Raw genomic sequence first — 26,888 nt, 5'->3', positions numbered from 1 at the left:
TATTATCCCCCTCTCCCTTTCTTCCCTATGATAAATTTCTACAGCTTCGCAAGTTCTGGATACGAGATGGAAACGGCTAGACAAAAAATGTTGCACTGTGTTCTATCGCTTTGTGAGATTTGTACGCTTGATTTTGTTGCACACAGCTGATTCTGTGGCGTTGTTGGGTTTCAGTACAGCAGCGAGGAGCACGAGCACGACCAAGAGGAGGAGGTGGAGGGGCAGGTGGAGATGGAGGACGCCAAGGGTGATGGCGGCGTCGGCGGCGGCCCACCTCCTGGGGAGGCGGTAAGGCAGACCCTCTGGGCCGCGGCCTCTACTGGAGCCGCCAGTGTGTGTGTGTGTGTGTGTGTGTGTGTGTGTGTGTGTGTGTGTGTGTGTGTGTGTGTGTGTGTGTGCGCACGCCAAACCCTCTGTGGCGGCGCGGCCGCTACTTCAGCCACCACCACTATCTCCGTGGACCTCCTGCGCATGCATGCGTGTGTGCGTGGCAATGGTGAGGCTAACCGCCTGGGCCAAAGTGGCCACTACTTCAGCCACCATCATCCTGTGCGTGTGCAAAACCATCCCCGCCCAATAAGATGCAACACTTCCTTATCCTGAGCTCATTTGTTTCAGTAACCAGGCAGCGCACTTAACAAATGGGAAGCAGCAAATGGGGCTATGGAATTAAGTACATTATTTCTTGTTGCTTTTTTGATGTTGTTACAGTCTTCAGCCTGAAGACTGCTTTCGAGCAGTTCCCCATACTACTCTATCTTGAGCTAGGCTGCTTCATCTCTAACTGCTGCAACCTACTTCTAGTAGAATCTACGTACTGCAGTTTTGTTTGGGTCTCCCTTTGAATTTTTTACCCCTTTCCCCCCCCACCCCCCGTCCCTCCAACCATGATGCGTTGGGACGCATCTGACCAAAGTGTGCCATAAATTAAGATTTGGTACTTTTCATTTGTTATTCGATCTGCCCGATCAATCTCCACCATTCTGCTTGGAGCCCCGCTTTCCAAAGGCTTCTACCCTTTTCGTGTCTACTGCTTATTGCCCTCATTTCACTTCCATACAAGACTACCCTCCAGACAGATGCTTCCAGAATAGTAGGTAACATTTAAATATTGTTGTTGTTGTTATTGTTGTTGTTGTGGTCTTCAGTCCAGAGACTGGTTTGATGCAGCTCTCCATGCTACTCTATCCTGTGCAAGCTTCTTCATCTCCCAGTACCTACTGCAACCTACATCCTTCTGAATCTGCTTAGTGTATTCATCTCTTGGTCTCCCTCTACGATTTTTACCCTCCACGCTGCCCTCCAGTGCTAAATTTGTGATCCCTTGATGCCTCAGAACATGTCCTACCAACCGGTCCCTTCTTCTAGTCAAATTGTGCCACAAACTCCTCCTCTCCCCTATTCTATTCAGTACCTCCTCATTAGTTATGTGATCTAATCTTCAGCATTCTTCTGTAGCACCACATTTCAAAAGCTTCTATTGTCTTCTTGTCTAAACTATTTATCGTCCATGTTTCACTTCCATGCATGGCCACACTCCATACAAATACTTTCAGAAACGGCTTCCTGACACTTAAATCAATGCTCGATGTTAACAAATTTCTCTTCTTCAGAAACGCTTTCCTTGCCATTGCCAGTCTACATTTTATATCTTCCCTACTTCTACGAATATTAGTTGATTGTAATTAACGTGTAACTACTCACAGAGGTACGGTGTCGGCTGTAATAACTATCATATGACAGCAAACTTGGTGGATACATTAATGCGTTATTGTGGATCCAATTTACTCTGGAAAAACAAATTCGTTCCAGCTGTGGCCACGCCGTGCAAATCTGGCGCTGTACAGTGTACGACGGCATGACATTCAAACTGTCATCTGACAAGCTATAATGTGAGTCAAGAGTATAACTATGGAGAAGAGAGGCCGTCCACTGACAGTGAAACTGTTTTGTGTGAGCATCGGCTATTACAGAGCTGCATTGAGATAGTACAGCCGACTGAAAAGTCTGAGAAGAGGCTGGATGTCATTAAACGGTTTAAAGAAGATGATAATGAAATTGAAAAACACGGGCTGGATGTGGCACCTGGAAGAGGAAGGCGCCCTACCCCAGTGCAAGCTACCGACGAGGTTGCCTCTGCTGTGACCGCCCACGCAGCGCGTGTCCCGGGCAGCGCTAGCGCTCGTGCGGCGTCACGAGAATGTTCCACTCCACGGTCAACGAGATCCAGACAGTGCAGCAGCTGAGACCTCATCATACACAGCAGTGTTCTGAATTTGCTCTTCGGTTTCTGGCACGGATAGACAGAAAAGCGCCAACATGGGCACTGTCAACCCTTCCCCAACTGAGACGAGACGGGGGAGGGAGTAGATGTAAATTACGTGGTATGATCTACAAAAGAAGTATGACAAGATTGTCAGAATGATTGAATGCATGGACACATGAGGGGAAAAACACGTATTGGAAGCACACAATTGCAAAATGTCACAGGATACGTGTACGTGGATCAACTTAGGGAGACTTAAAACCAGGAGTATTTCGACGAATTAAACTCAGCTGACAAGCTTACTGAAGATACCCTCAAGTTTTCAAGAGTAAGATGTACCCTATTTGAAAAAAACAGTTTTTGACCAATTATACTACCAGTAATATACCTTACATCTCAGACACATGCACATGGAGTTCATTGTTAGAAAGCTCGTAGTAGGTTAGTGACATAATGGAAAGAGTAAATACCTTGAAATGGCAGTGGAATATTCATGTCACTCGAAGAAAGGAAGACAGAGGCTCAAAAGAAATCTTACCTTGGAGGCCAATTTACCTAAAAGTTGGGGGAAGACCACCAAACAGATGGGCTAGAGATTTAAGAAATACAGCTGGTTTAATCGGCAACAGAAATGGATGAACCTCGTGGGATTCTGTTTTGCACACCGACTGAGAGGTCACATCACCAAGTGATTGAACTGATGACGACGACGATGGGAGAGAAAGACACCATCACAGTATGTGAAATCAGCTGCAAATAATCCATTACAGTTCAAAACAAAGGAGACTGACAGATATCGAAGCTTAACTTTAAAACGAAAGGCTGGTGGATGTGGAAGCTTAATAATTTGAAAACTACCTGAAGAGTTTCTTTTGTGTCTGTCTCTCCGTCCCAGAGAAGAATTTTTATTCACTGACGTGTAGTTCAATAGTGCACAGACTCAGTTATGTAATAAAACCAACTATCGTTTAATAGTACTTGGAATGGTAATCATTCATCCAAATTTAATTCCGAATTAATTTAATAGCCAGTAAAACCCACTCATTCCATTTGGTTATGATGTATCACAAAACTGACACATTCAACACCCAAACAATTAGTTAACCTCAAGAATCCAGTATGTCCTCCATTTAAATCATGGAATGGCGTTGGCGATTTTTGTCAGTGCCTGTAGCTTTCTTGAGGATTTAACAGCAGTGGAAGTGTTCTGAGCTTGTGTCGTGGTAGCACTTGCACAAACTAATTCACTGTTTTGCGCTTTAACGGCTTGCAATGTACACTTACTAACCAAAAACGTTAAGGATCTAGGAGGTCAAAAGAAATGAAATTCCACGCATTGAGAGGTTATGCGCTTTCATTTCAGTGAATATAAAACCAAGTTGCATGAAAAAATTGGAAGTACCAAGACACTGCTGGTCCCTTGTGAGTAGCGCGTTACAAGTTCTTGGTGCGTAGATGCATGTTCTGATTCGGTAGAGAATAGTGTCGTGCAGATGTTATTTCATCTTATGAGGTAAGTTGTGGGTCAACTGTTGTAACTGGCACTCGATATCCCAGATACTGACGCTGGGAAGGAGTCGACATCAAAGCAGGCCCCACAAAAGATGTGTTGCGCAGAGAGCGGTGGATTTTAGTGTCCAAGGCAGTTCCTCAGCGTGATGAGAGTAGTTCAGAGACGTGGCTTCTGTCGACAAGCGTCGTACTGCTGATAGACGATGCCAGTATCTGTCTCATGAGAATTTACACATAAGGACCAGGATGTCTGTAAAGTATTGTTGTGCTATCAGAGTTCCGCAACAAGACCGGACGTGACCAGTGATACCCCATGTCGTGTCTCTAGGAATAACACGGTATTTCTCTCTTTAACGCTGGCTGGCAGAATAAGTCCTCTCACCCTAACACCACTATTTGATGCGTTCGTAACCGACGCTTTCAAGTGAACATTCCAGGTATAGGAGATAAAAAAGTTTATTGAACAGAATATCCACAAAAATATTCTCCACAATGGAACAAAAGGAAGGATGGTTTTCCAATAATTGAAACGAAATGGATGCTAATCCTTCAGTAAGTGAAACAAAATAAATGATGGTTCGCAAAAACAGGACCCACTTATAGTTCCAGGATCGCGAGGTAAATAAAGAAGTTAAATGATACTTCAGAGTTACACACGCTTCAGTAAACACAATCTTAGTCTTAAGAGCTTTACGCTAAAAACAGTGACTTAAGTTTCTGTAGTCACACACTTTTTAATGAGTAGAGTCTTCAAGTCCTAATAATTTTAGGTTAACGTAAAACTAAGTTTCCCACTTCCGGCAGAAAACCGAAGTACAAATCAAAGATTCTGTCAAGAAAAATACACTTGACTACTCTTATGGTGTACTTGGCTGAAGAAGTATTGCCAGCCAACAGTAATGAAATATATAATACACTCCTGGAAATGGAAAAAAGAACACATTGACACCGGTGTGTCAGACCCACCATACTTGCTCCGGACACTGCGAGAGGGCTGTACAAGCAATGATCACACGCACGGCACAGCGGACACACCAGGAACCGCGGTGTTGGCCGTCGAATGGCGCTAGCTGCGCAGCATTTGTGCACCGCCGCCGTCAGTGTCAGCCAGTTTTCCGTAGCATACGGAGCTCCATCGCAGTCTTTAACACTGGTAGCATGCCGCGACAGCGTGGACGTGAACCGTATGTGCAGTTGACGGACTTTGAGCGAGGGCGTATAGTGGGCATGCGGGAGGCCGGGTGGACGTACCGCCGAATTGCTCAACACGTGGGGCGTGAGATCTCCACAGTACATCGATGTTGTCGCCAGTGGTCGGCGGAAGGTGCACGTGCCCGTCGACCTGGGACCGGACCGCAGCGACGCACGGATGCACGCCAAGACCGTAGGATCCTACGCAGTGCCGTAGGGGACCGCACCGCCACTTCCCAGCAAATTAGGGACACTGTTGCTCCTGGGGTATCGGCGAGGACCATTCGCAACCGTCTCCATGAAGCTGGGCTACGGTCCCGCACACCGTTAGGCCGTCTTCCACTCACGCCCCAACATCGTGCAGCCCGCCTCCAGTGGTGTCGCGACAGGCGTGAATGGAAGGACGAATGGAGACGTGTCGTCTTCAGCGATGAGAGTCGCTTCTGCCTTGGTGCCAATGATGGTCGTATGCGTGTTTGGCGCTGTGCAGGTGAGCGCCACAATCAGGACTGCATACGACCGAGGCACACAGGGCCGACACCCGGCATCATGGTGTGGGAAGCGATCTCCTACACTGGCCGTACACTACTGGTGATCGTCGAGGGGACACTGAATAGTGCACGGTACATCCAAACCGTCATCGAACCCATCGTTCTACCATTCCTAGACCGGCAAGGGAACTTGCTGTTCCAACAGGACAATGCATGTCCGCATGTATCCCGTGCCACCCAACGTGCTCTAGAAGATGTAAGTCAACTACCCTGGCCAGCAATATCTCCGGATCTGTCCCCCATTGAGCATGTTTAGGACTGGATGAAGCGTCGTCTCACGCGGTCTGCACGTCCAGCACGAACGCTGGTCCAACTGAGGCGCCAGGTGGAAATGGCATGGCAAGCCGTTCCACAGGACTACATCCAGCATCTCTACGATCGTCTCCATGGGAGAATAGCAGCCTGCATTGCTGCGAAAGGTGGATATACACTGTACTAGTGCCGACATTGTGCATGCTCTGTTGCCTGTGTCTATGTGCCTGTGGTTCTGTCAGTGTGATCATGTGATGTATCTGACCCCAGGAATGTGTCAATAAAGTTTCCCCTTCCTGGGACAATGAATTCACGGTGTTCTTATTTCAATTTCCAGGAGTGTATGATATTGCAGTCCCTGTGTTCAGAAGTACTGCGGCGACTAGAGCATTTATCAAACACATGAGACGTATTTGCAGTTGCGAATATGGGCTACCATCAACTGGACAATGGACTTTAATTTAAAATGCCTCCCCTGCATGGGAATATACATAATGGTCACAAGAGTGCAGGTTGTAGACACATAGTGAGCTAGCGTCACAACAATAAAATTATATCGAGTCTCAATGAGTACTTAGTCCTAGCTGAGGCGGCAGTGTCCTGTCCAGAAGTCGATTGCGATCTTCAGGTTGCTTGCTGCGACGAAACTGCTCCCCAGAGCTCGTGCACCAGCCTAAGTAGCTACCTTGTGGACGGATGCTTGTGAGCCTATTTTAGACATGGGATGTGGCGGATGCAGGAAGAGGTGCAGTTTGCCAACGACCTCTATCGTCGCTGTGTACACTGCCTGGTGGCACCCTCTGCTGGTCTGTCTGCGGAGTTCCCGGGTTACAAAGCTCTTACTCGTCTGCACTGTAGGGGTTCAGCTCAATACACGGCGCACGATAAATAAGTTATGCATGATGCCATCGGCACCTGATCTTTATGGTGCCATGGCACTATGCTTGCAGATGGTGATCAACTGAGATAGTGCAGAACCGAGATTCATTACTCAAAAGACATGACATCACTCGTCATCAGCCCTTGCTTCCCAGGTACAGCACCACCACAAAAGCAGCTGTGTGTGTTGCAGTATTAACTCCAGCCCACCAATGGGACAGTGGTTTGGTAACATGGCTCCAGCTAGTATTCACACAGTGGTGCGGGATGACACAGGTGGCGTGAGACCGTATGTGATCGCTCAGCAATATTGGTGCTTGCGTTGATTTGGGTCCCATGACTGTCACGCAGCTATGGAATTTCTGGGCTCTGGAAGGCAATACTTAAGGTTTTGCAGGATATAAACAGCCAAACATGACTAGAGCCTGACAGAAAAACCGAGCGAGATGGCGCAGTGGTTAGCACACTGGACTCGCATTCGGGAGGACGACGGTTCAATCCCGTCTCCAGCCATCCTGATTTAGGTTTTCCGTGACTTCCCTAAATCGTTTCAGGCAAATGCCGGGATGGTTCCTTCGAAAGGGTACGGCCGATTTCCTTCCCAATCCTTCGCTAACCCGAGCTTCTGCTCCGTCTCTAATGACCCCGTTGTTGGGCGCTAATGACCTCAGTAGTTGAGCGCCCTTAAACCCCACCAAAAAAAAAAAAAGAAAAAAAGACCCCGTTGTCGGCGGGACGTTAAACACTAACCACCACCACCACCTGACAGAAAAGACATATTTGTCAGATAGCTGTGCAAGGTCATACTGCCATTGCTATCACGTAATGTGCATCCAGTCAGGAAAAAGGCTTGTTCGCAGCGAGACAAGTGTCTACGCGAAAAGCGTAACAAAATCTAGGATGCCATCGTGACCACTGTTGCGACTTTTCTTGCTGCAGCAGGAGAGAGTGGTGCGCCCAGCGACAGCAGGACGTAGGAATGGCGCAAGTCGTCTTATCAGCTGAACCCCACTCCTGTGTATGGATGTGTCCATGTGTGGAGAGTTCGGGAAGGACGAACGCTGTCAGGCTGTGTTCCTCATCGTGATACGGGCACAGCACCTGGCGTGACGATATGAGGTGCCACTGAGTACCCAAGAGGATCCCTTCTAGTTACGTTGGCTGCTAATTTGGACAGCAGCATTTACATTTCTGATGTATTAAGGATGGTGGTTGTGCTGTGTCTTTGACGTCTCCATCAACTTGTCTTTTGACATCGTAACACAATGAGCATGTTGCTGTGCATTCTTGAACTACCCTGATACAGAGGGATTTCCTCCACTGTTACCCTGCCCAGCAAGTTCTCCAAATGTTTCACCCACTGATATCTGGTTATGGGTTGCCGAGAGACTCGTTCGCTACTACTCGCCAGCCACCATGACTGTCGAACGATGGGACATATTTGAGCCAGTTGTATTAGTGCCACTGTAGCTGCAGCTTCTGGCAGCTCTGCGGCCTAAGTTTCGCACCACGTACATCCCCAAACTCCTACAAATTAAATCATTTATTCCTCCTACTACACCATACACGTAAATTAAGTACCATTTTACCTGTTTTGAAGCCATTGTACAACTGTCTCATGAATCGGTACTGTGAATGTTAACGCCAACAAGTCAACCCTTTGGAATGACAATGTGTCAACCGATATTCCATTCATGTCTGGTAAACTGATGTCAAATTTTCATTAACTCATTATTCGTTTCTCTCTCCACCAACTTTAGTAATTTTTTGATAAGGTACTGGTCGATACTTGTCACAACGAACTGTAAAAAACATTTACAAAAAACATTACGATTAAAGTGCACCGTAACTGCATTAGCCTTTCCCATAGATCATTCTTTTTAAAACTGTTGCAGCAAACAACCTCTGAAAACTACAAGGAATTGATACCTGATCGTGCTACTCAAGCATCTCGTGCATTTTCATGTGTCATTACCTTTGCGCTTGTTTCTCCAGTTAATTTATAACAAAAAATTAGCTTTTCGTTTTTTTTACTTGAAAAAATTAAAGACTTGCATGGTAGACATTTTCCATTCAAATTCTAATGTTTGTTAGAATGATAAGATATGATTAATGAAAACTAATAATTACACTAATATTCGACTTTATTTATCATTATTTACAAGACAAAGTAATACAATAACAAAATTGTCATCCCAACGAAACAAACAGGGACATCCCTTGGAACTTCTGCATTCTTGTAACTCGACTATTTCTCCACAGATTGGAATACGAGTACGTTCCCAATGTAGCAGTACTCAGATAGACACTTGTCACACTAGCAACTCATTTTCTTCGATTTTGTCAGCTGGAACTTGTCATTCTAAAGAGTGGAATTGTCAAATGTGTGATATTTTTAGCACAAAATGTTTCTGGACTACTTTATCCCATCGGCAAATGCTATAAAACAAGGAAACCAATCAATAAATCGCAATATTACGCCTACTGACAGCCATACATCGTTCAGCAGTTTAACGTACCTTAAAGCGTCAGTGCTATAAGCCACCGTCCAAAGTAAAAGACAGCAGCAACCGTGGACTGTCAAACATAAAACTCTTCTCAGATCACCTCGGGTTGGTGTGTTGTGCTTAAAGGCACAGTTGCAAAATGAAGGAATGCGTCAGCGTGTTAAATGAGAAGACAGAAGTATCAAAGGGACACTGCAGGGCCCACTTCATTGGTTCCCTCCGTGGGAAGCAGCCACCAACTTATTCGAATTAGCGGCGTTGCGTTTTCTGTTGGCCATTCTACGTTGCTGTACACATTGAAGCGTAGGTGTAGGATTGTCTTTTTTTAGAATTTACTAGGATTTGAGATATTATGTTCATCGATTTTATGACTGGCTGTATCATCGTTCGGAGTTGAGAGATACGTATTTCCGGAAAGTACTATCTTTTGGTAGGTGAGAGCCGCTGTCTTTTATTTCCAACTATGATTCGAGAGTATAACATGCGGACATGTTCTCGTACGTTCTGCAGAACAAAGTTCATGTAACAAGAGGGAATGTGTCATCTTCGATGTTTGTTTTAGTACAATGTGAGCATTAATCACTTGACAAAGACAATTACTTCTTGAATAATGAAGAAACAGTATTGAAAAGAAAGTCTCTTCTCAAGTAGTGAAAGAACAATAATATTTATAGAGGCGAAAGACTGAACGAAAAAGTTACTGCTTGTGGAAGAACTGATGACCATAAAGATTGACTGAATACCTTTAGGAAGAAAACAAATACTGCTAGAAGCTATGACTAACTAGTAAATACACAATGCACTACGCTAGCCAGAGTTGAAGTCCTGACGGGACAGTCCGAACTTACACACAAAACGAGTTTGTCTCAGGGCAATTCAGTTTCAGGGTTCCAGCGTAGTGAAGCACAGTCAAGTCCGGGGAAGCAACAATGGCAAGAGAGCCTTACACGTAGTTGCGGCGGCTCCTGACTGATGGAATGCGACTGGATTCGGCGTCTGGCCCTGGAAGGCCACTCCGGTCGCCAGGCTGCTTTAGGCACTGTTTTCATCACGAGGGCTGCGGAGAATAATGCAGTGAGGTGACAGAAAGCGTGGGACAGCGATATGCACGTAAACACAAGGCGGCAGTGTGGTGTACACGGGCCATAAAAGGGCAGCGCTTTGGCGGAACTGTCATTTGTACTCGGATGATTCATGTGAAAAGGTTTCCGACGTGATTATGGAAGCACGACAGGACTTGACAGAGTTTGGACATGGAATGGCAATTGTAAATAGACGCACGGGACATTTCATTTCGGAAATAGAGAATTCAATATTGTAACCTCCTCAGAGAAAATTGTTAAAGTATTCTTATTCAAATGCTAATGGACATAGAACTAAGTGTAACCTCCCAGCAAATAATGTTCGTCAATGACAATAAATGTGAGAACTTGCAATCTGAGCCAAGTGTAATCTGCCCACAAAAATGTAAGACAATTCAATGAAAATGAAATCTCGGTGACAATGAAAACGCAAATAAACCGAAATGTCGATCTTAGGCCCTGTTCACTAATTAAACTGAAATTCTTACCTCAGTAAAACTGCACGTCTAAATTCTGCTCTTATTCTTCGCCATAGCTTGGAGGAAATGCATCGCAAATATTCTTTGAATTTAAGTGAATTTTTTCTTTAAGGAAATGCATGGGAAATGTTCTTTCAATTCAAATGATGGTTTTCTTAAAAAAAATTGCTTTGAAAACAAAATTATTGTTGGGGCGATTCTTGAACAAATTAATTACACTTAAGATGCATTACATTATCAGATGAGCGCAATGCTGCTTCATTACCTTATTTAAAAAATATACCTCGTCCTGAATCTTGACCAGAGGCCCATGTCGACTCCCGCCGACTCCTCACACACAGCTCCGACTGTCTCGCACGCGCTGCTAGCACGAACGAACTACATGCTCTCGCGACTCGCTACGTACAACTACTTTCTCGCAACTGAATCATCTCGCACGCGCTACTACTCTCCAACTGAACTGAACTCTCGCGCGGTCAAGCGCAGACTAGCAACGATAAATAACTCTCTGGTCAGAGATTCTGTCATGGCTCGCCATCGCTGGTACTGAATACCCTGCATACATACGTGTTTCAATATTCCGAAATGCACAGTCAAAAGCGTGTCGAGAATACCACATTTCAGGCATTGCCTCTCACCAACGACAACTCTGTGTCGGACGGCCTCCGATTAACGACCGAGAGCACTGGCGTTTGCGTAGAGTTGTCAGTGCTAGCAGACAAGCAACACTGCTTGAATTAACAGCAGAAATCAATGTTGGACGTATGACGAACGTATCCGTTAGGATGCTGCGGCGAAATTTGGCGTTACGGGCTGTGGCAGCGAACGACCCACTCGAATGCCTTTGCTAACAGCGCGCTTGCAGCTTGTCTCCTGGGCTCGTGACCATATCGGTTGGACCCTAGACGACTGGTAAACTGTGACCTAGTCAGACTAGTCCCGATTTCAGTTGGTAAGAGCTGATGGTAGGGTTAGAGTATTACGCAGACCTCACGAAACCGTGGACCTAAGTTGTCAACAAGACACTGTGCAAGCGGGTGGTGCCTCTGTAATGATTTTGGCTGTTTTTTGTATGGAATGGACTCGGTCCTCTGGTCCAACTGAACCGATCATTGATCGGAAATGGTTATGTTCGCGTACTTGGAGACCATTTGAAGCCATTTATGGACTTAATATTCCCAAACAACGATGGACTTTCGTGGATGACAATGCGCCATGTCACTGGGCTACAGTCGTTCGCGATTGGTTTGGAGATCACGCTGGCGAAATCGAGCGAATGATTTGGCCACCCAGATCACCCGCCACGAATCCCGTCTAACATTTATGGGACGTAATGGAGAAGTCAGTTCGTGCACAAAATGCTGCACCGGCCACAGTTTTGCAATTATGCACGGCTATAGTGGCAGCATATTCCTGCTGGGGACTTGCGACCACACGTCGAGCTGCAGCACTACGTCGGGAGAGAGGTGGTCTGGATCGACATTACGAGGAATGCCACTTTTGTCACTGGACTGCCGTCTGGTGGCCGGGCGGGTGTTCGCCGTGGCCGTATTGCGTCTGCCCACAGTGATTCTGGCCCCTGTCAGGTGCGTGCATGCTTCCCTCGGGTGTAATGTTGGTTGCCACCTGGTTAGGCGTAACACGTACCTATAGCAAACATGAGATGTTCCAAGGAGAGTTTTACGTTTGGCAGCGCGTGTTTGTTGCTATGTGTTTGCTTCTTACGGAGCCCCGCGGCAAAGAAGCTTTAATGTATGTCATAGTGCAGGACGCTAATGTTCAGTTCTGCGATTTATTGTTTGTTCACTTGTTTTATAGCATTTGACGGTGGGGTAACGTTGTCCCGAAACACACATATGACAACTGGCGGTATAGCACTGTCGGTACCGATAAGCAACACCAGCTGTCCTGCCGGGTGCTAAAGTGTTAACGGCCCGCAGTGTACACAGGTGGAGGAGCAGCGGCGGCTGCAGCGAGCGAGCGCCCGCGGGCAGCGCCGGCTGAAGAACACGTTCGGCTGGGCGCGCATCGACGTGCTGGCGCAGCTGGTGGTGTGCGTGCTGCTCGCGTCCTTCTGCTTCTCGCTGGTGGTGGAGGCGGTGCAGACGCTGGTGCACATCGGCCACCAGGATGAGATGCACCACCCGCTTCTGGTGCTCGCCATGGGCGCCGCGGGCCTGCTGCTCAACGGCCTCTGCTACCTGCTCATCGGCGGTACGCGGCCTCGCCTCGCCTCATCTCCTAGCGCTCACTCTCTCTCTCTCTCTCTCTCTCTCTCTCTCTCTCTCTCTCTCTCTCTGGCCCTCGTCAATGCTGCGCACCGTCTGCGTACACACATACATTTGGGTTGGATACTTCACGACTGCGTGCGTAAACGTACGCACGTGCTTACCCCACGGCGGCTGTTTTCTTGCTGCTCCCACTGCTAGCTAAAGATAAAATTCTCCAGTTTTCATTAGTTCTGCATATATAGCGCAAGCCATAGCACGGTGCGTGGCGGAGGGTACCTTGTACCACTACCAGTTGTTTCCTTTCTTCTTCCACTCCCATACAGAGCGAGGGAAAAGCGACTGTCTATACGCCTCCGTATTAACCCTTACTTCTCGTATTATCTTCGAGATCCTTTCGCGCAGTGCATATTGACGGCTGGAGAATCGTTCGGCAGTCAGCTTGTTCTTTTAAAATTGTAAAAAAGCTTTACGATTATCTTGAATAAATATCGGAACTGCGTAATGGGTACTTAACGTGGGTTATCGTGTTGCCTGTCGTAAGTGTAAGTTGTGTACGTACCCTGTGTTATTTTTAGCAAAACTTTACACGAATTGCTTGGGCAACGCAACTCCCAATACCAATGGAGAAAGGCAGTCACTGCGAAATACACTACTGGCCACTAAAATTACTACACCACGAAGATGACGTGCTACAAATTTAACCGAGAGGAAGAAGGAGGAAGAAGTTGCTGCGATATGCAAATGATTAGCTTTTCAGAGCATTCACACAAGGTTGGCGCCGGTGGCGACACCTACAACGTGCTGACATGAGGAAAGTTTCCAACCAATTTCTCATACACAAACACCAGTTGACCGGCGTTGCCTGGTGAAACGTTGTTGTGATGCCTTGTGTAAGGAGGAGAAATGCGTACCATCACGTTACCCACGACCGATAAAAGGTCGGATTGTAGCCTATCGCGATTGCAGTTCATCGTTCCGCGACATTGCTGCTCGTCTTGGTCGAGATCCAATGACTGTTTGCAGAATATGGAATCGCTGGGTTGAGGAGGGTAATACGGAACGCCGTGCTGGATCCCAACGGTCTCGTATCACTAGCAGTGGACATGACAGGCATCTTATCCGCACGGCTGTAGTGGATCGTGCACCCACGTCTCGATCCCTGAGTCAACAGATGGGGACGTTTGCAAGACAACAACCATCTGCACGAACAGTTCGACGAAGTTTGCAGCAGCATGGACTATCAGCTCGGAGACCACGGCTGCGGTTACCCTTGATGCTGCATCACAGACAGGAGCGCCTGCGATGGTGTACTCGACGACGAACCTGGGTGCACGAATGGCAAAACGTCATTTTTTTTTCGGATTAATCCAGGTTCTGTTTACAGCATCATGATAGTCGTATCCGTGTTTGGCGACATCGCGGTGAACTCACATTGGAAGCGTGTATTCGTCATCGCCATACTGGCATATCACCCGGTGGGATGGTACGGGATGCCATTGATTACACATCTCGGTCACCTCTTCTTCACATTGACGGCGCTTTGAACAGTGGACGTTACATTTGAGATGTGTTACGACCCGTGGCTCTATCCTTCATTCGATCCCTGCGAAACCCTACATTTCAGCAGGATAATGCACGACCGCATGTTGCAGGTCCTGTACGGGCCTCTCTGGATACACAAAATGTTCGACTGCTGCCCTGGCCAGCACATTCTCCAGATCTCTCACCAGTTGAAAACGTCTGGTCAATGGTGGCCGAGCAACTGGCTCGTCACAATACGCCAGTCACTACTCTTGATGAACTGTGGTATCGTGTTGAAGCTGCATGGGCAGCTGTACCTGTACACGCTATCCAAGCTCTGTTTGAGTCAATGCCCAGGCGTATCAAGGCCGTTGTTACGGCGAGAGGTGGTTGTTCTGGGTACTGATTTCTCAAGATCTATGCACCCAAATTGCGTGAAAATGTAATCACATGTCAGTTCTAGTGTAATATAATTGTCCAATGTATACCCGTTTATCATCTGCATTTCTTCTTGATGCAGCAATTTTAATGGCCAGTAGTGCACATTCAGCCCATTAGGCACTGAATCATCTGGCCCTATTCAAAACTGACGGCCGCGAGATGTATATGAAATGTCTGCGCTGTTGGCGCCTCCACTGGTCATCGGGGGGGCTCAGTTCGAAGCGGAACTCATCACTGAAGACAGTTCTACCCCGGTCGATGAGATTCTAGGTCGAAGACGTGTCTGGATATGCCCCGGACAGCGCTGGCATCCCAGCCTGGCGGCTGCCAATTGGCCCGGAAAGCGAGAGCGGTGGTCTGGCGCGGCGTTTCTTTTTACAGCAGGACCCCCCCCCCCCCCCCTCAGTGGCTGTCATCCGCGGGCTCCTTCCAGCACGGCGGTGCGCCAACGACATTCTACGCCCCGTTTCGTCGCTCTTAGTGGTAAGCCATCCTGGGCTAACATTTCAGCAAGATGATGCCTGCCCGCACGTGGCAAGTTTTTCTACTCCTTGTGTTTGTGCTTGCCAAATCCTGTATCGACCAGCAATGTCGCCATATTTCTTACCAACTGAGTATGTTCTGGGCATTATGGGCAGAGACCTCCAACTCTGGATTTTGACGCTCCGACGAGCCAGTTTGACAGACTTTGGCACGATATCCCCTCAGCGGGACATCAAACAATTTTGTCAATCAATGCCAATCCGAATAACTGCTTGCACGAGGGCCGGAGGCAGACAAACGCTTCATTGACTTGCTCAATTTGTGAAGCTATTTCTCTCTAATAAATCTTCAATTTTTTTCTGAAATTGTAATAATTTGCCTTTGTCAGTACATGTACAGCGTATTTCAAATGTCCGGGAGCACTTTCTAAACTTTATTGTAGCCGAATGAGTAGCATTACAAAATAACAATACACATTTCAAAAAGTGAGCTTGTAAGTTTCTTCAGCAACTTTCACTTCACATACACTGAATGTGGGGACCATGTGTGATCCCACAAACGTCCACGCGATAATAGAACTCTTGCCACACATAGGCCAACACGTGTTCAGAGATTGTGGCTGTTGCTTGTTTAATTCTCCTTTTCAATTCCTCATCATCACCTGGAAGAGGAGGGACACAAACAAGGGCCCTTACATAACTCAATAAAAAGAAATCACAAGGAGTAATATCCAGGGACCTAGGAGGCCACTTTAACACACATTTGTCTGTTGCTCTACCATGGCCAATTTGTTCGGATATGCCCTAAATCACGATGAAAATGTGGGAGTGCACCATCTAACTGAAGGACACATTTCTCTGTTTCTGTTTGCAACAAAGGCATTAACCGGTTCTGTAATATCTGAAAGAACGACCCCCCATGAACAGTTTGTTCTTCAAAGGAGGAAGGCCCGTAAAGTTTCTTGTCAGACACGGCACAGAAATCCATGCCCTTCGTAGAATCTCGCTCGCTTTCAACAATGTTAGACGGGTTTTCTGTTCACCCAAATCCTACAACTGTGCCTGTTTATTTTCCCATTCGTACGAAATGTTGTCTCGCCGACAAAATTACCGTATTCACAAAACCATCATCTTCGATTTGCAATGCACAGAAAAACTCGAGCCGTTGTCTTTAGGGTATAATTTTTGAACTAACTGTAGTCTGTATGGTCTCATGTTTCTAGTTTTTACGCAAAACACGCCACGCAGTCATTGCTGACATGTCCAACTCACGGGATGCTCTGCGTAGACACTTTGGCGGACTCATTGTGAAAGATTCTCTCCCTTGTTCAATGTCATTTCCATTCGCACCTGGCCGACCTCTTCTTTTCTTGTCACACAAACATGGAGTTTCAAGGAACTTTATATGCCATCAGTAGACTGCCTTTCTGGCTGGTGCTGTTCTCACGTACTTCATCCTAAATTTTCGTTGGTCATCCGTTACAGTCTTTGTTTTCTCAAGTTCTTGACGCATAAAGCCTTCTCAGCTCCATATTCATTATGATACCATCTAACGAACATACGTGGAAATACATGTCACACCTATAATGAAGAAAACAACTTAAAAGTTTACCCTTCAAATTATATATATAATGACTCTTTCTTCAAAAAAGCTTTATTTAGCAACTAAAAATCTTAGAACCGCTGCTATGGCTAACTGATATTCCTGTTTTATGCCTGGTTATTAGTAAAAAATAAAAACACCTGTTACAACAGAGACCAAACAAATACCGAAAATTTCTGGTTATTCAAAACTTAAGTACCGGTAGTGGTTATAACTGGCCGGATTTTCTCATCCCTACGTCGATGCTAACATACAATAATATCATTTTATTTCAACTTTTGCATGTAGTCACTTGTTAATAAATGTCGATTTTGCCTAGTAACGTAGACACTGCTTATTTAATTTACGAGCTGCAAATACAAACACACTGCAAATGATCCATTTATTTATTTACACACTACTTTCACAACCTTGCTGCTCTTCCACTTCAAAATTTATGCGAGCCTACTCATTTTATCTCCTGTGCACTTGTTTTCATTGTATATCTGCTCAGCTTAGGGGCTTGCAACAAGAAAATGTAGCTTTGTAGCGGTTAAATTATAAAAAGTGTAAAAATGTAGTAGATGTATTTTATTCGGTTGGTTATATTTTACATTTAGAAGCTTATTTATCTCCTGTATATATAAAACTTGTGACCTATTTTCCTCTCACTGTTACGAAAGTTACGAACGACAAACTCTGACAGGAATATTACGTCTCCATAGCTGTGTGGGGAGGAGAGGCAGCCGCAGGGCGACGAGGGGACAGATGGGGCCCTGTCTTTCTCTCCATGTTGTATTGCCGCGCGCCAGTCAGCTACTATATGGTACAGATGGCTCACGGAATTAACGTTTTATGAAGGCGTATCATAGAGGCGTTAGTGTTCCAATGTCTTGCTTATTTGTAGTAATGAATGTGACCTTAAATATGATCAGAAGACAAATAATATTTAAAGCACTTATTAAACATCTGACTCCGTGTCTGAAGTCAAATCGTGTTTTGTTTTTTCCTAATTCTTCTGGAAGTCGGAATTGTGCATGACCCTGATAGGCCAGGAATTATGTATATCTTCAGCTACATGCTACTGTTTGAACGTTGCATCTATCAGCAGTTGGAAACATGACGTCATAGTCACAAAGACTACCGTCTTGTACCAATACGTATAGAGTACAACTAGGAGCAAAATGGCAGTGCTGTGGGGACAAATGGTGGCGCCTGTTGTTCGTATTAAATTTTATGGTTTTTTTTTTTTTATTATAAGGTATTATGTTTTAAGAACCTGAATTTCAGAACAGTGTTTTGTAAAAAAAAAAAAAAATTATTTCTTACTGTACTTTTAATCACAAGTTTTCAAAAATCGAAACCTGTCACTTTTATGGTTGGGAGGGTGGAGGAGGGGGTGGGGAGGGTTGTACGGTTGAAGAGATGCATTCTGGCACCCAAATTTTCTTGAATCAATCACTGATTTTATACACACAACATTCGCAATGGTCATGCATTCATACAGGAAATGTGCACTGATCAGCCAAACCATCGTGACCACTGCCCACTGCGACTTTGTATGCCGCCTGGGGGCGTTGCGTGCACGTGACGCGGTAACGAAAGTGTGTAAGGGGAGCAGACACAGACGGGGGGTATGGGCTGCAAACGGGGAAATACATTGAGATAAGCGACTCTGACAATGGACATTATTGTTACGCAGAGCCTGTGAACGAGTACCTCGGAAATGGCGAAGCTGATCGAATGTTCACTTGCTACTCTCGTGAGCATTTACGGAAAGAGGTAGGGCAGTGAAACTAATGGTTAAACGGTTGGACGTCCACGACTCTTCACCAAATGTGGGGTACGGAGGTTCGTCTGTTCTGAAAAGTAGGATAGATGGTGAGATGAGGCGTCTCTGCCGAAAAAGCATAATGCTGGTGCACGCACAAGTATTTCGGAGCACGCCGTTCGTCGTAAGCTGTTGAATATGGAGATCCGCAGCAGACCACCCCAACGTGTTCAGATGTTGACCCAGCGACATCGTCAATTACGGTTGCAGTGGGCACGGGACCATCGAAGTTCGACTGTTGATCAAAGGAACCGTGTCGGCTCTTCAGGTGAATCACGTTTTTGCTACACTAGGTCGATGGTCATCTCCACAAACGCCGTCATGGTGGTGAACGACGGACCGAAACGTGCAGCACCCCACGGACGCAGGCTGGTGGGAGCAGTATTATGCTGTGGAAGACGGCAAATCATCGAGTAAAACTGAAGTGATATCAGGTGTTCCTCAGGGAAGCGTCCTGGGACCTCTGCTGTTCCTGATCTATATAAATGACCTGGGTGACAATCTGAGCAGTTCTCTTACGTTGTTCGCAGATGATGCTGTAATTTACCGTCTAGTAAGGTCATCCGAAGACCAGTATCAGTTGCAAAGCGATTTAGAAAAGATTGCTGAATGGTGTGGCAGGTGGCAGTTGACGCTAAATAACGAAAAGTGTGAGGTGATTCACATGAGTTCCAAAAGAAATCCGTTGGAATTCGATTGTTCGATAAATAGTACAAATCTCAAGTCTGTCAATTCAACTAAGTACCTGGGTGTTAAAATTACGAACAACTTCAGTTGGAAAGACCACATAGATAATATTGGGGGAAGGCGAGCCAAAGGTTGCGTTTCATTGGCAGGACACTTAGAAGATGCAACAAGTCCACTAAAGAGACAGCTTACACTACACTCGTTCGTCCTCTGTTAGAATATTGCTGCGTGGTGTGGGATCTTTACCAGGTGGGATTGACGGAGGACATCGAAAGGGTGCAAAAAAGGGCAGCTCGTTTTGTATTATCACGTAATAGGGTAGAGTGTGTGGCAGATATGATACGCGAGTTGGGATGGAAGTCATTAAAGCAAAGACGTTTTTCGCCGCGGCGAGATCTATTTACGAAATTTCAGTCACCAACTTTCTCTTCCGAATGCGAAAATATTTTGTTGAGCCCAGCCTACATACGTAGGAATTATCAACAGAATAAAATAAGAGAAATCAGAGCTCGAACGAAAGGTTTAGGCGTTCGTTTTTCCCGCGCGCTGTTCGGCAGTGTAATGGTAGAGAGATAGTATGATTGTGGTTCGATGAACCCTCTGCCAAGCACTTAAACGTGAATTGCAGAGTAATCACGTAGTTGTAGATGTAGAAGACATTCTCCTGCGCTTGCACGGGACCTGTGCTAATAATCGAAGACACGCTGACAGTTGCGAACCACCTTCATCCCTTCATGCTCGATGTCTTCCCCGACGTCGATGTCATCTTTCAACAGTATAACTGTCGGTGTTTCGGAGCCACAATCGTGCAACAGTGGTTTGAGGGGGGATTATGGTGAACTCTCGTTGATGTCTCGGCGACCAAATTCGCCTGATGTAAATCCTACGGAACCCATCTGAGTCGCTATTGGGCGTCATCACTGTAAATCTGCGGCCTGTTATTTACGCGAATTACGTGACCTGTGTGTAGACATCTAATGCCACGTATCTCCACAAACCTACCAATAAACTGTCGGATCTCTGACACGGAGAATTTAATTCCAAAGACAAACAAGCTATTAAGCAGGTGGTCATGATGTCACTGTTAAAAAATATATCGGCTCAACCACTTGTTTATAGTGTAAAACACTAAGATTGACGCGTTTCTGAAGTCAAGCTTCCATCATCAGAATAATAAAAAGTAAAAGAACCTGTTAAAACTCGCTAAAATGGAACATGCACCCGCACAATAAAATTGATAATAAAATTAAAACATCGTGGCTACTTCCCTTGTTGCAGCCGTGTCTTCCAAGGTGCATCTCCACGTAGTCGTCAAAATATAAAAAAACTCTACAATGGTGTCGCCTATGGTGTTCAACATCTAACCACATGGCTCTCTCCTCTATCGTCGTAAACCGCCCGTGCGTCTTCTTTGATACCACATATCACGTAGCCAAACACGACACTGAGAGCTGGGGTCTATAAAATTCAGTGTAGCACGTGCAAGGCAAGCTATGTAGGCCAAACTGGTAGGTCCTTTATAGTACGTTACAAAGAACATAGCGATGCTTTCCGGCTTAATAATTTCGAAAAGTCAGCTGCAGCCACGCATATTTGGGGAGCGGGACACCCCATATTGGGAATAGATCAGGATCTCGTTATTTTACATAGACAGGACAAAGGTAAAAAGCTGGATCTACTAGAACAGCTGGAAATTACGATACATAGCGTGGATAATCAGAACACACTGAATGACACAGCTAAATGGTGATACAAATAACTTTTTCAAACATTTCACTGGCTTCTTTTAGTAACTACATTTTTAGCAATTGGCAGGATACCATCATTTCATGAGGTCCTGGGAACATGTATACGTTATCTGTTTCTATAGACATCTCTGTGACTTCCTTGTTTACTTGCGCGTGAGCTCACTCGCGTTTCAGTGTCGTGTTTGGCTACGTGGTGTGTGGTATCAACGAAGACGCACGGGCGGTTTACGACGATAGAGGAGAGAGCCATGTGGTTAGATGTCGAACACCATAGGCGACACCATTTTAGAGTTTTTTTTATATTTTGACGACTACGTGGAGATGCACCTTGGAAGACACGGCTGCAACAAGGAAAGTAGCCACGATGTTTTAATTATATTATCAATTTTATCGAGCCGGGTGCATGTTCCATTTTAGCGAGTTTTAACAGGTTCTTTTACTTTTTGTTATTCTGATGATGGAAGCTTGACTTCCGAAACGCGTCAATCTTACAAGGGAACCTCCCCATCGCACCCCCCTCAGATTTAGTTATTAGTTGGGACAGTGGATAGGCCTTGAAAAACTGAACACAGATCAATCGAGAAAACAGGAAGTAGTTGTGTGGAACTATGAAAAAAATAAGCAAAATATACAAACAGAGTAGTTTATGCGCAAGATAGGCCACATCAAGGAGAGTGTGAGTTCAGGATCGCCGTGGTCCCATGGTTAGCATGTGCAGCTGCGGAACGAGACGTCCTTGATTCAAGACGCCGGCAAGGTAACTCAGCGTGTTCGGTCAGAGGGTTAGCTGCCCTCTGTAATAAAAAAAAACTGAGTTAATGGATCATCAACGAACTTAAACGGATGTCGTAAGACGTCCGCCCCGAGCAGATGCAACGAACAAAAGCGGACAAAATGAGATTAAAAAAAAAAAAGTCTTCCCTCGAGTGAAAAGTTTACTTTCTTTATTTTCGCGAATTTATGATCTGTCCGTTCGCAAAACACAGACACTAAACTCATTACAGTGAACAGAGACGTCAATGAACGAACGGACAGATCATAACTTCGCGAAAATAAAGAATGTACATGTTTCGCTCGATGGAAGACTTGAACCTAGGACCTCTCGTTTCGCAGCTGCTCGCGCTAACCACGGGACCACGGCACTCCTCAGCTCACACTATCCTTGATTTTGCCTATCTTGCACACGGACTACTCAATTTGTATATTTTGCTTATTTTTTTCATAGTTGCACACAACTTCTTCCTGTTTTCTCGATTGATCTGTGTTCAGTTTTTCAAGGCCTATCCACTGTGTCAACTTATAACTAAATCTGAGGGGGGTGTGATGGGAAGGTTCCCTTGTTAATGTTTTACACTATAAACAAGTGGTTGAGCCGATATATTTTTTAACATTGACATTCACAACCACAACCACGACCTCTCATCCAGTATGGATAAAATCAAAATGGGCATGATGTTTTTGGCTCCATCAGCGTATTTCCTTAATTAACACTGTAGAAGTAGACTTGCAAACTGTAGTGTGTGACCGTGCTAGGAAGCAGAGAGAGACGCGGAGCTGTTGTTGCGCCGGCAGGGTATACGTTCCACCAGGCGAGCTTCCTGCAGGTGACGCCGAGCGGCGACGTGGTTCTGGCGCACGCCGTGACGCGGCGCTCGGTGCAGCAGGGCCGCCGCCGGCTGTCGTCGCAGGCTCGCCAACCTCCGCTGCCGCCGCCACAGCAGCAGCCCAGGCAGGGGCCGCGGGAGATGTGCCGCGACACGCTGGGTGAGTCGGCTGTCACCAGTAGTTTCAATACAGCTATGATTATAATAATAACTATAAAATATACAGGGTGAACTTCAATAAAACATACTGCAGGGAAGGATTCCTGACTACAAACGGAGGGAAAAAGGTATTATGAACATGTATGCGAAAAATAGGTGTGCGTGCAACAACTGAGTGTCTTCCAGGAGCTCAGCACACAGCTACATCGGATCCATGTCACAATAGATGTTAAAAGTGGCCTCATGGGATGCAATGAACATGTCGCATCGAGGGTTGCTCCACTCTTTCACACATTCCAGTCTCTCTCTGAATAGTGTCACAGGTGTTATGAACACGCTGTTATATGGTCTGCACATATATGCTGTATACAATGCTTTTCAGATGCCCACAGAGGTAAAAATCTAGGTGGTTTAGGTCCAATGATGTAGCAGGCCATGCTACAGGGCCTCCACATCTTATCCAACGTCTGGGGATGATGATGTTCGTGTTGACGAGTTTTAGGGTGGAATTGGGGTGGTGTTACATCATGCAGAAACCACATAACCTCTTATATTGCCAAAGACACATTCTCAAGCAGCCCAGGCAGAGTATTCTGCAGTAAGTCCAGGTACAATCCTTTCTCAGGTTCCAGGATGAGATTTCACTCTGCAGCGGAGTGTGTGCTGATATGAAACTTACTGGCAGATTAAAACTGTGTGCCGGACCGAGACTCGAACTCGGGACCTTTGCCTTTCGCGGACAAGTGCTTCACCAACTCATTCTGGAAACATCCCCCAAGCTGTGGCTAAGCCATGTCTCCGCAATATCCTTGCTTTCAGGAGTGCTAGTTCTGCAGAGTTCGCAGGAGAGCTTCAGTAAAGTTTGGAAGGTAGGAGACGAGGAACTGGCAGAAGTAAAGCTGTGAGGACGGGGCGTGAGTCGTGCTAGGGTAGCTCAGTTGGTGAAGCACTTGCCCGCGAAAGACAAAGGTCCCGAGTTCGAGTCTCGGTCGGGCACACAGTTTTAATCTGCCAGGAAGTTTCCATTTCTCAGGTTGCTGTGGAATAATAATTGGTCCATGTATGTGGTTGCCAAGAATCCCTGCACCCACATTGATGCTGGACCGATGCTGACTAAATGCCTCCACCATTCCTGGAGGATTGTCTGTAGCCCACAAATGAACATTGCGCAGATTGATGATGCCAATCATGGTAAAGGTTGCTTCGTCAGTAAAGACGGCTGATGACAGAAATCCCACGGTTGTGGTGGTCTGGTGCAAAAGCGATCAATAAAATCCTTCCCGTAGAGGGAAACCCGCTGCTGATAATCCTTGCACTCATTTCAGGTGACAGGAATAGTGGTGGGTGTCACGCAGGATACACACAATCGTACTTTGGCTTATGCCATGTTGGTGGGCCACTTTCCTGGAGCTTGTACTAGGGTTTGCCTCAATATCCTGTAGTACAACCCAGTCCCCCAGATCTGGTGTACACAAAGTTCACTGCCTCCCTATACGGTCGTTTGTCTGAATGGACCACCACAAGGGGTGGCCGCGTGGTCTGAGGCATCTTGTCACGGTCTGCGCAGCTCCCCCTGTTGGAGGTTGGAGTCCCCCCTCAGGCATGGGTGTGTGTGTCGTCCTTAGCGTAAGTTAAAGTTAGATTAAGTAGTGTGTAGGCTTAGGGACTGATGACCTAAGCAGTTTGGTCCCATAAGATCTTTCCACAAATGTAAATTTTTCTGGAAGGACCCATGATAACAGAAACGCCCAAAAAGAGCTTGAAATTCTGTGCAGTGTGTTTGGTGTCTGTAAGGGTACTCCTTCTGATATAGCCTTACTGCCTCTCGATTGTTTTCATCTGCTTGGCCATACACAAACACCACCTCAGCTTGTTTCTGACATGAATATCGGACCATTCTGCTGCTTATAGTACGCTGCATCAACGACATGGCCTGCAACACGCAAGGAACACACATTACGTGGTCAGAGGAACTGTCATTTGTCAGCACCATCGACCATGGCAACGATGCATTTCCAGACACATGTTAATAGCACCTTTTTTTCCTCCATTTCCAGTTAGGAATCGGTCTCTGCCGTTTGTTGGTTTTGTTAATGTTCCCCCTGTATAAAATGTTTCAGTACAGTAACGATTTCTTTACATCACTGCTTAGTACATCGCTATGTCACAAACTGCAATTTGAGGAAATACTCCATTCGAAAACTGTTTGTCTGAAAATTTGAGAAGTTTCTATTTATTTACTTACTACTTATTTATTACTTATTTATTTATTACTTATTTATATATTTTTTTAATTATTTATCAGCCATCCAGAGATCTTACTACAATGATGCAGGATTTGTCATCATAATACAATGAAAATAAATAACTCAATAAACAGACATGCAGAATATATATTGAAGCCGCCCCCCACCCCAAAATAATAGGCTCAAGAGCACAGTAGAATTTTAGAAGTCCCATTGTAAAGCAAGAGGAAGAACTGTCCATGTCACATTCAGCACAGCCTCAAGACAATTTTAAATGATACAGGCTAGAGAGAGAGAGAGAGAGAGAGAGAGAGAGAGAGAGAGAGAGAGAGAGAGAGAGAGGGGGGGGGGGGGGGGGGGAAGAAGAGGACATGAGGAGTATCCAGTCACTGTCTGGGCCATACAGAACAAGTGAGCTTTTACCCAAAAGGTCTTCTTCTGAATTACACACACACACACACACACACACACACACACACACACACACACACACACACACACACACGACCACTGTCTCTGGCCATGGAGACCAGTCTAGAAGCAGTTGTGTATGATGGGAGAAGCATTCTGAATTGTGGGGATAAGGAGGCGGCTTAGGTGGGGAAGGGGAGGGATAGTAGGCTAGGGGTGTGGGACAGTAAAGTGCTGCTTGTGGGAGCATACAGGAATATGGTGTGGACAGGATAGAGCATGAGTAGCTATGTGCGGTTGGGAGATAAGATAGAGGTGCAAAAGGAGGGAAATAAAAAGACTGTTGGTGTGTTGAGGGAACAGAAGGCTGCGTAGTGCTGGAGTGGGAATGGGCAAGAGGTTAGGTGGGTGAAGAACAGTGACTAAACAAAGCTGAGGCCAAGGGGTTGCAGGAATGAAGGATAAAGTGCAGAGAGAATTCCCACCTGCACAGCTCAGAAAAGCTGATGTTGATAGGAAGACATAATCTTTGAAGCAGTTATTGAAATCAAGAACGTTCTGTTGGGCAACATGCTCAGCAACATGGTGGTTCTGATGTTTCTTGGCCACAGTTTCTGTGGGTATTCGTGAGCACAGATATCTTGTTGGTTGTCATGACAACATAAGTAGAGAGGCTAGGCAGGTGCCACCCCACATTCAATTATCACCAGATGAATCCAAGAGGGCGGCGATGGCGTCATCCAAGATGGCTGTGTGTAGACTTGGCAACAGGAGGTGAATTTGGCTACCTCCACTAACCTAACCTCTCCCTAGTAAATAGTGGGAAATTCAAATTTCAACAGGACATTGCAACACGCATCTACTAACCTAACAAAATGGCGGGAAAAAAGGTCACTTGGGCTACCTCCCCATAGGAATTCTCAGGAAAAGGACTCGACCAGTGCTGGACATAAGCCTTTATTTAAACAATTTGATGCAGTACAGCCATCCAGTGTGTTCACCACGAGGGCCGGACTCCAACTGACTTTGTACACAGTACTACCACCAGCGGGTGCGCTCATCTGTGATGTAATCCAAGACGGTGACCATGATGTCATCTGATGATGCAAGTACCACTGGCCAAGATGGGGGCAAAAAGTGTGTTCGCCACGAGATACAGTCCTAGTACACAGTACCACCACCAGAGAGCACTATCGTCCGTTCTGTGATGCAACCCAAAATGGTGG

The 26,888-nt window shown here is 45.9% G+C and overlaps 1 protein-coding gene across 3 annotated transcripts in view; it reads left to right on the top strand.

Moving 5' to 3' along the window:
- Nucleotides 1–26,888, top strand: part of LOC124621799 (zinc transporter 1) — a 338,684-nt gene that overhangs the window by 239,718 nt on the left and 72,078 nt on the right. For all 3 annotated transcript variants that reach the window (XM_047147236.1, XM_047147234.1, XM_047147235.1), the window contains exons 3-5: nucleotides 175–288; nucleotides 12,660–12,933; nucleotides 22,815–23,006. In XM_047147236.1, the coding sequence (XP_047003192.1) occupies nucleotides 175–288; nucleotides 12,660–12,933; nucleotides 22,815–23,006 (580 nt within the window). The remainder of the gene's footprint in view (nucleotides 1–174; nucleotides 289–12,659; nucleotides 12,934–22,814; nucleotides 23,007–26,888) is intronic.

This window comes from Schistocerca americana, chromosome 7 (genome assembly GCF_021461395.2).
Source record: "Schistocerca americana isolate TAMUIC-IGC-003095 chromosome 7, iqSchAmer2.1, whole genome shotgun sequence".
In the NCBI taxonomy this organism is placed as follows: domain Eukaryota; kingdom Metazoa; phylum Arthropoda; class Insecta; order Orthoptera; family Acrididae; genus Schistocerca; species Schistocerca americana.
The sequence above is the reverse complement of the archived record's forward strand: the minus strand, read 5'-3'. Positions and strand labels throughout refer to the sequence as shown.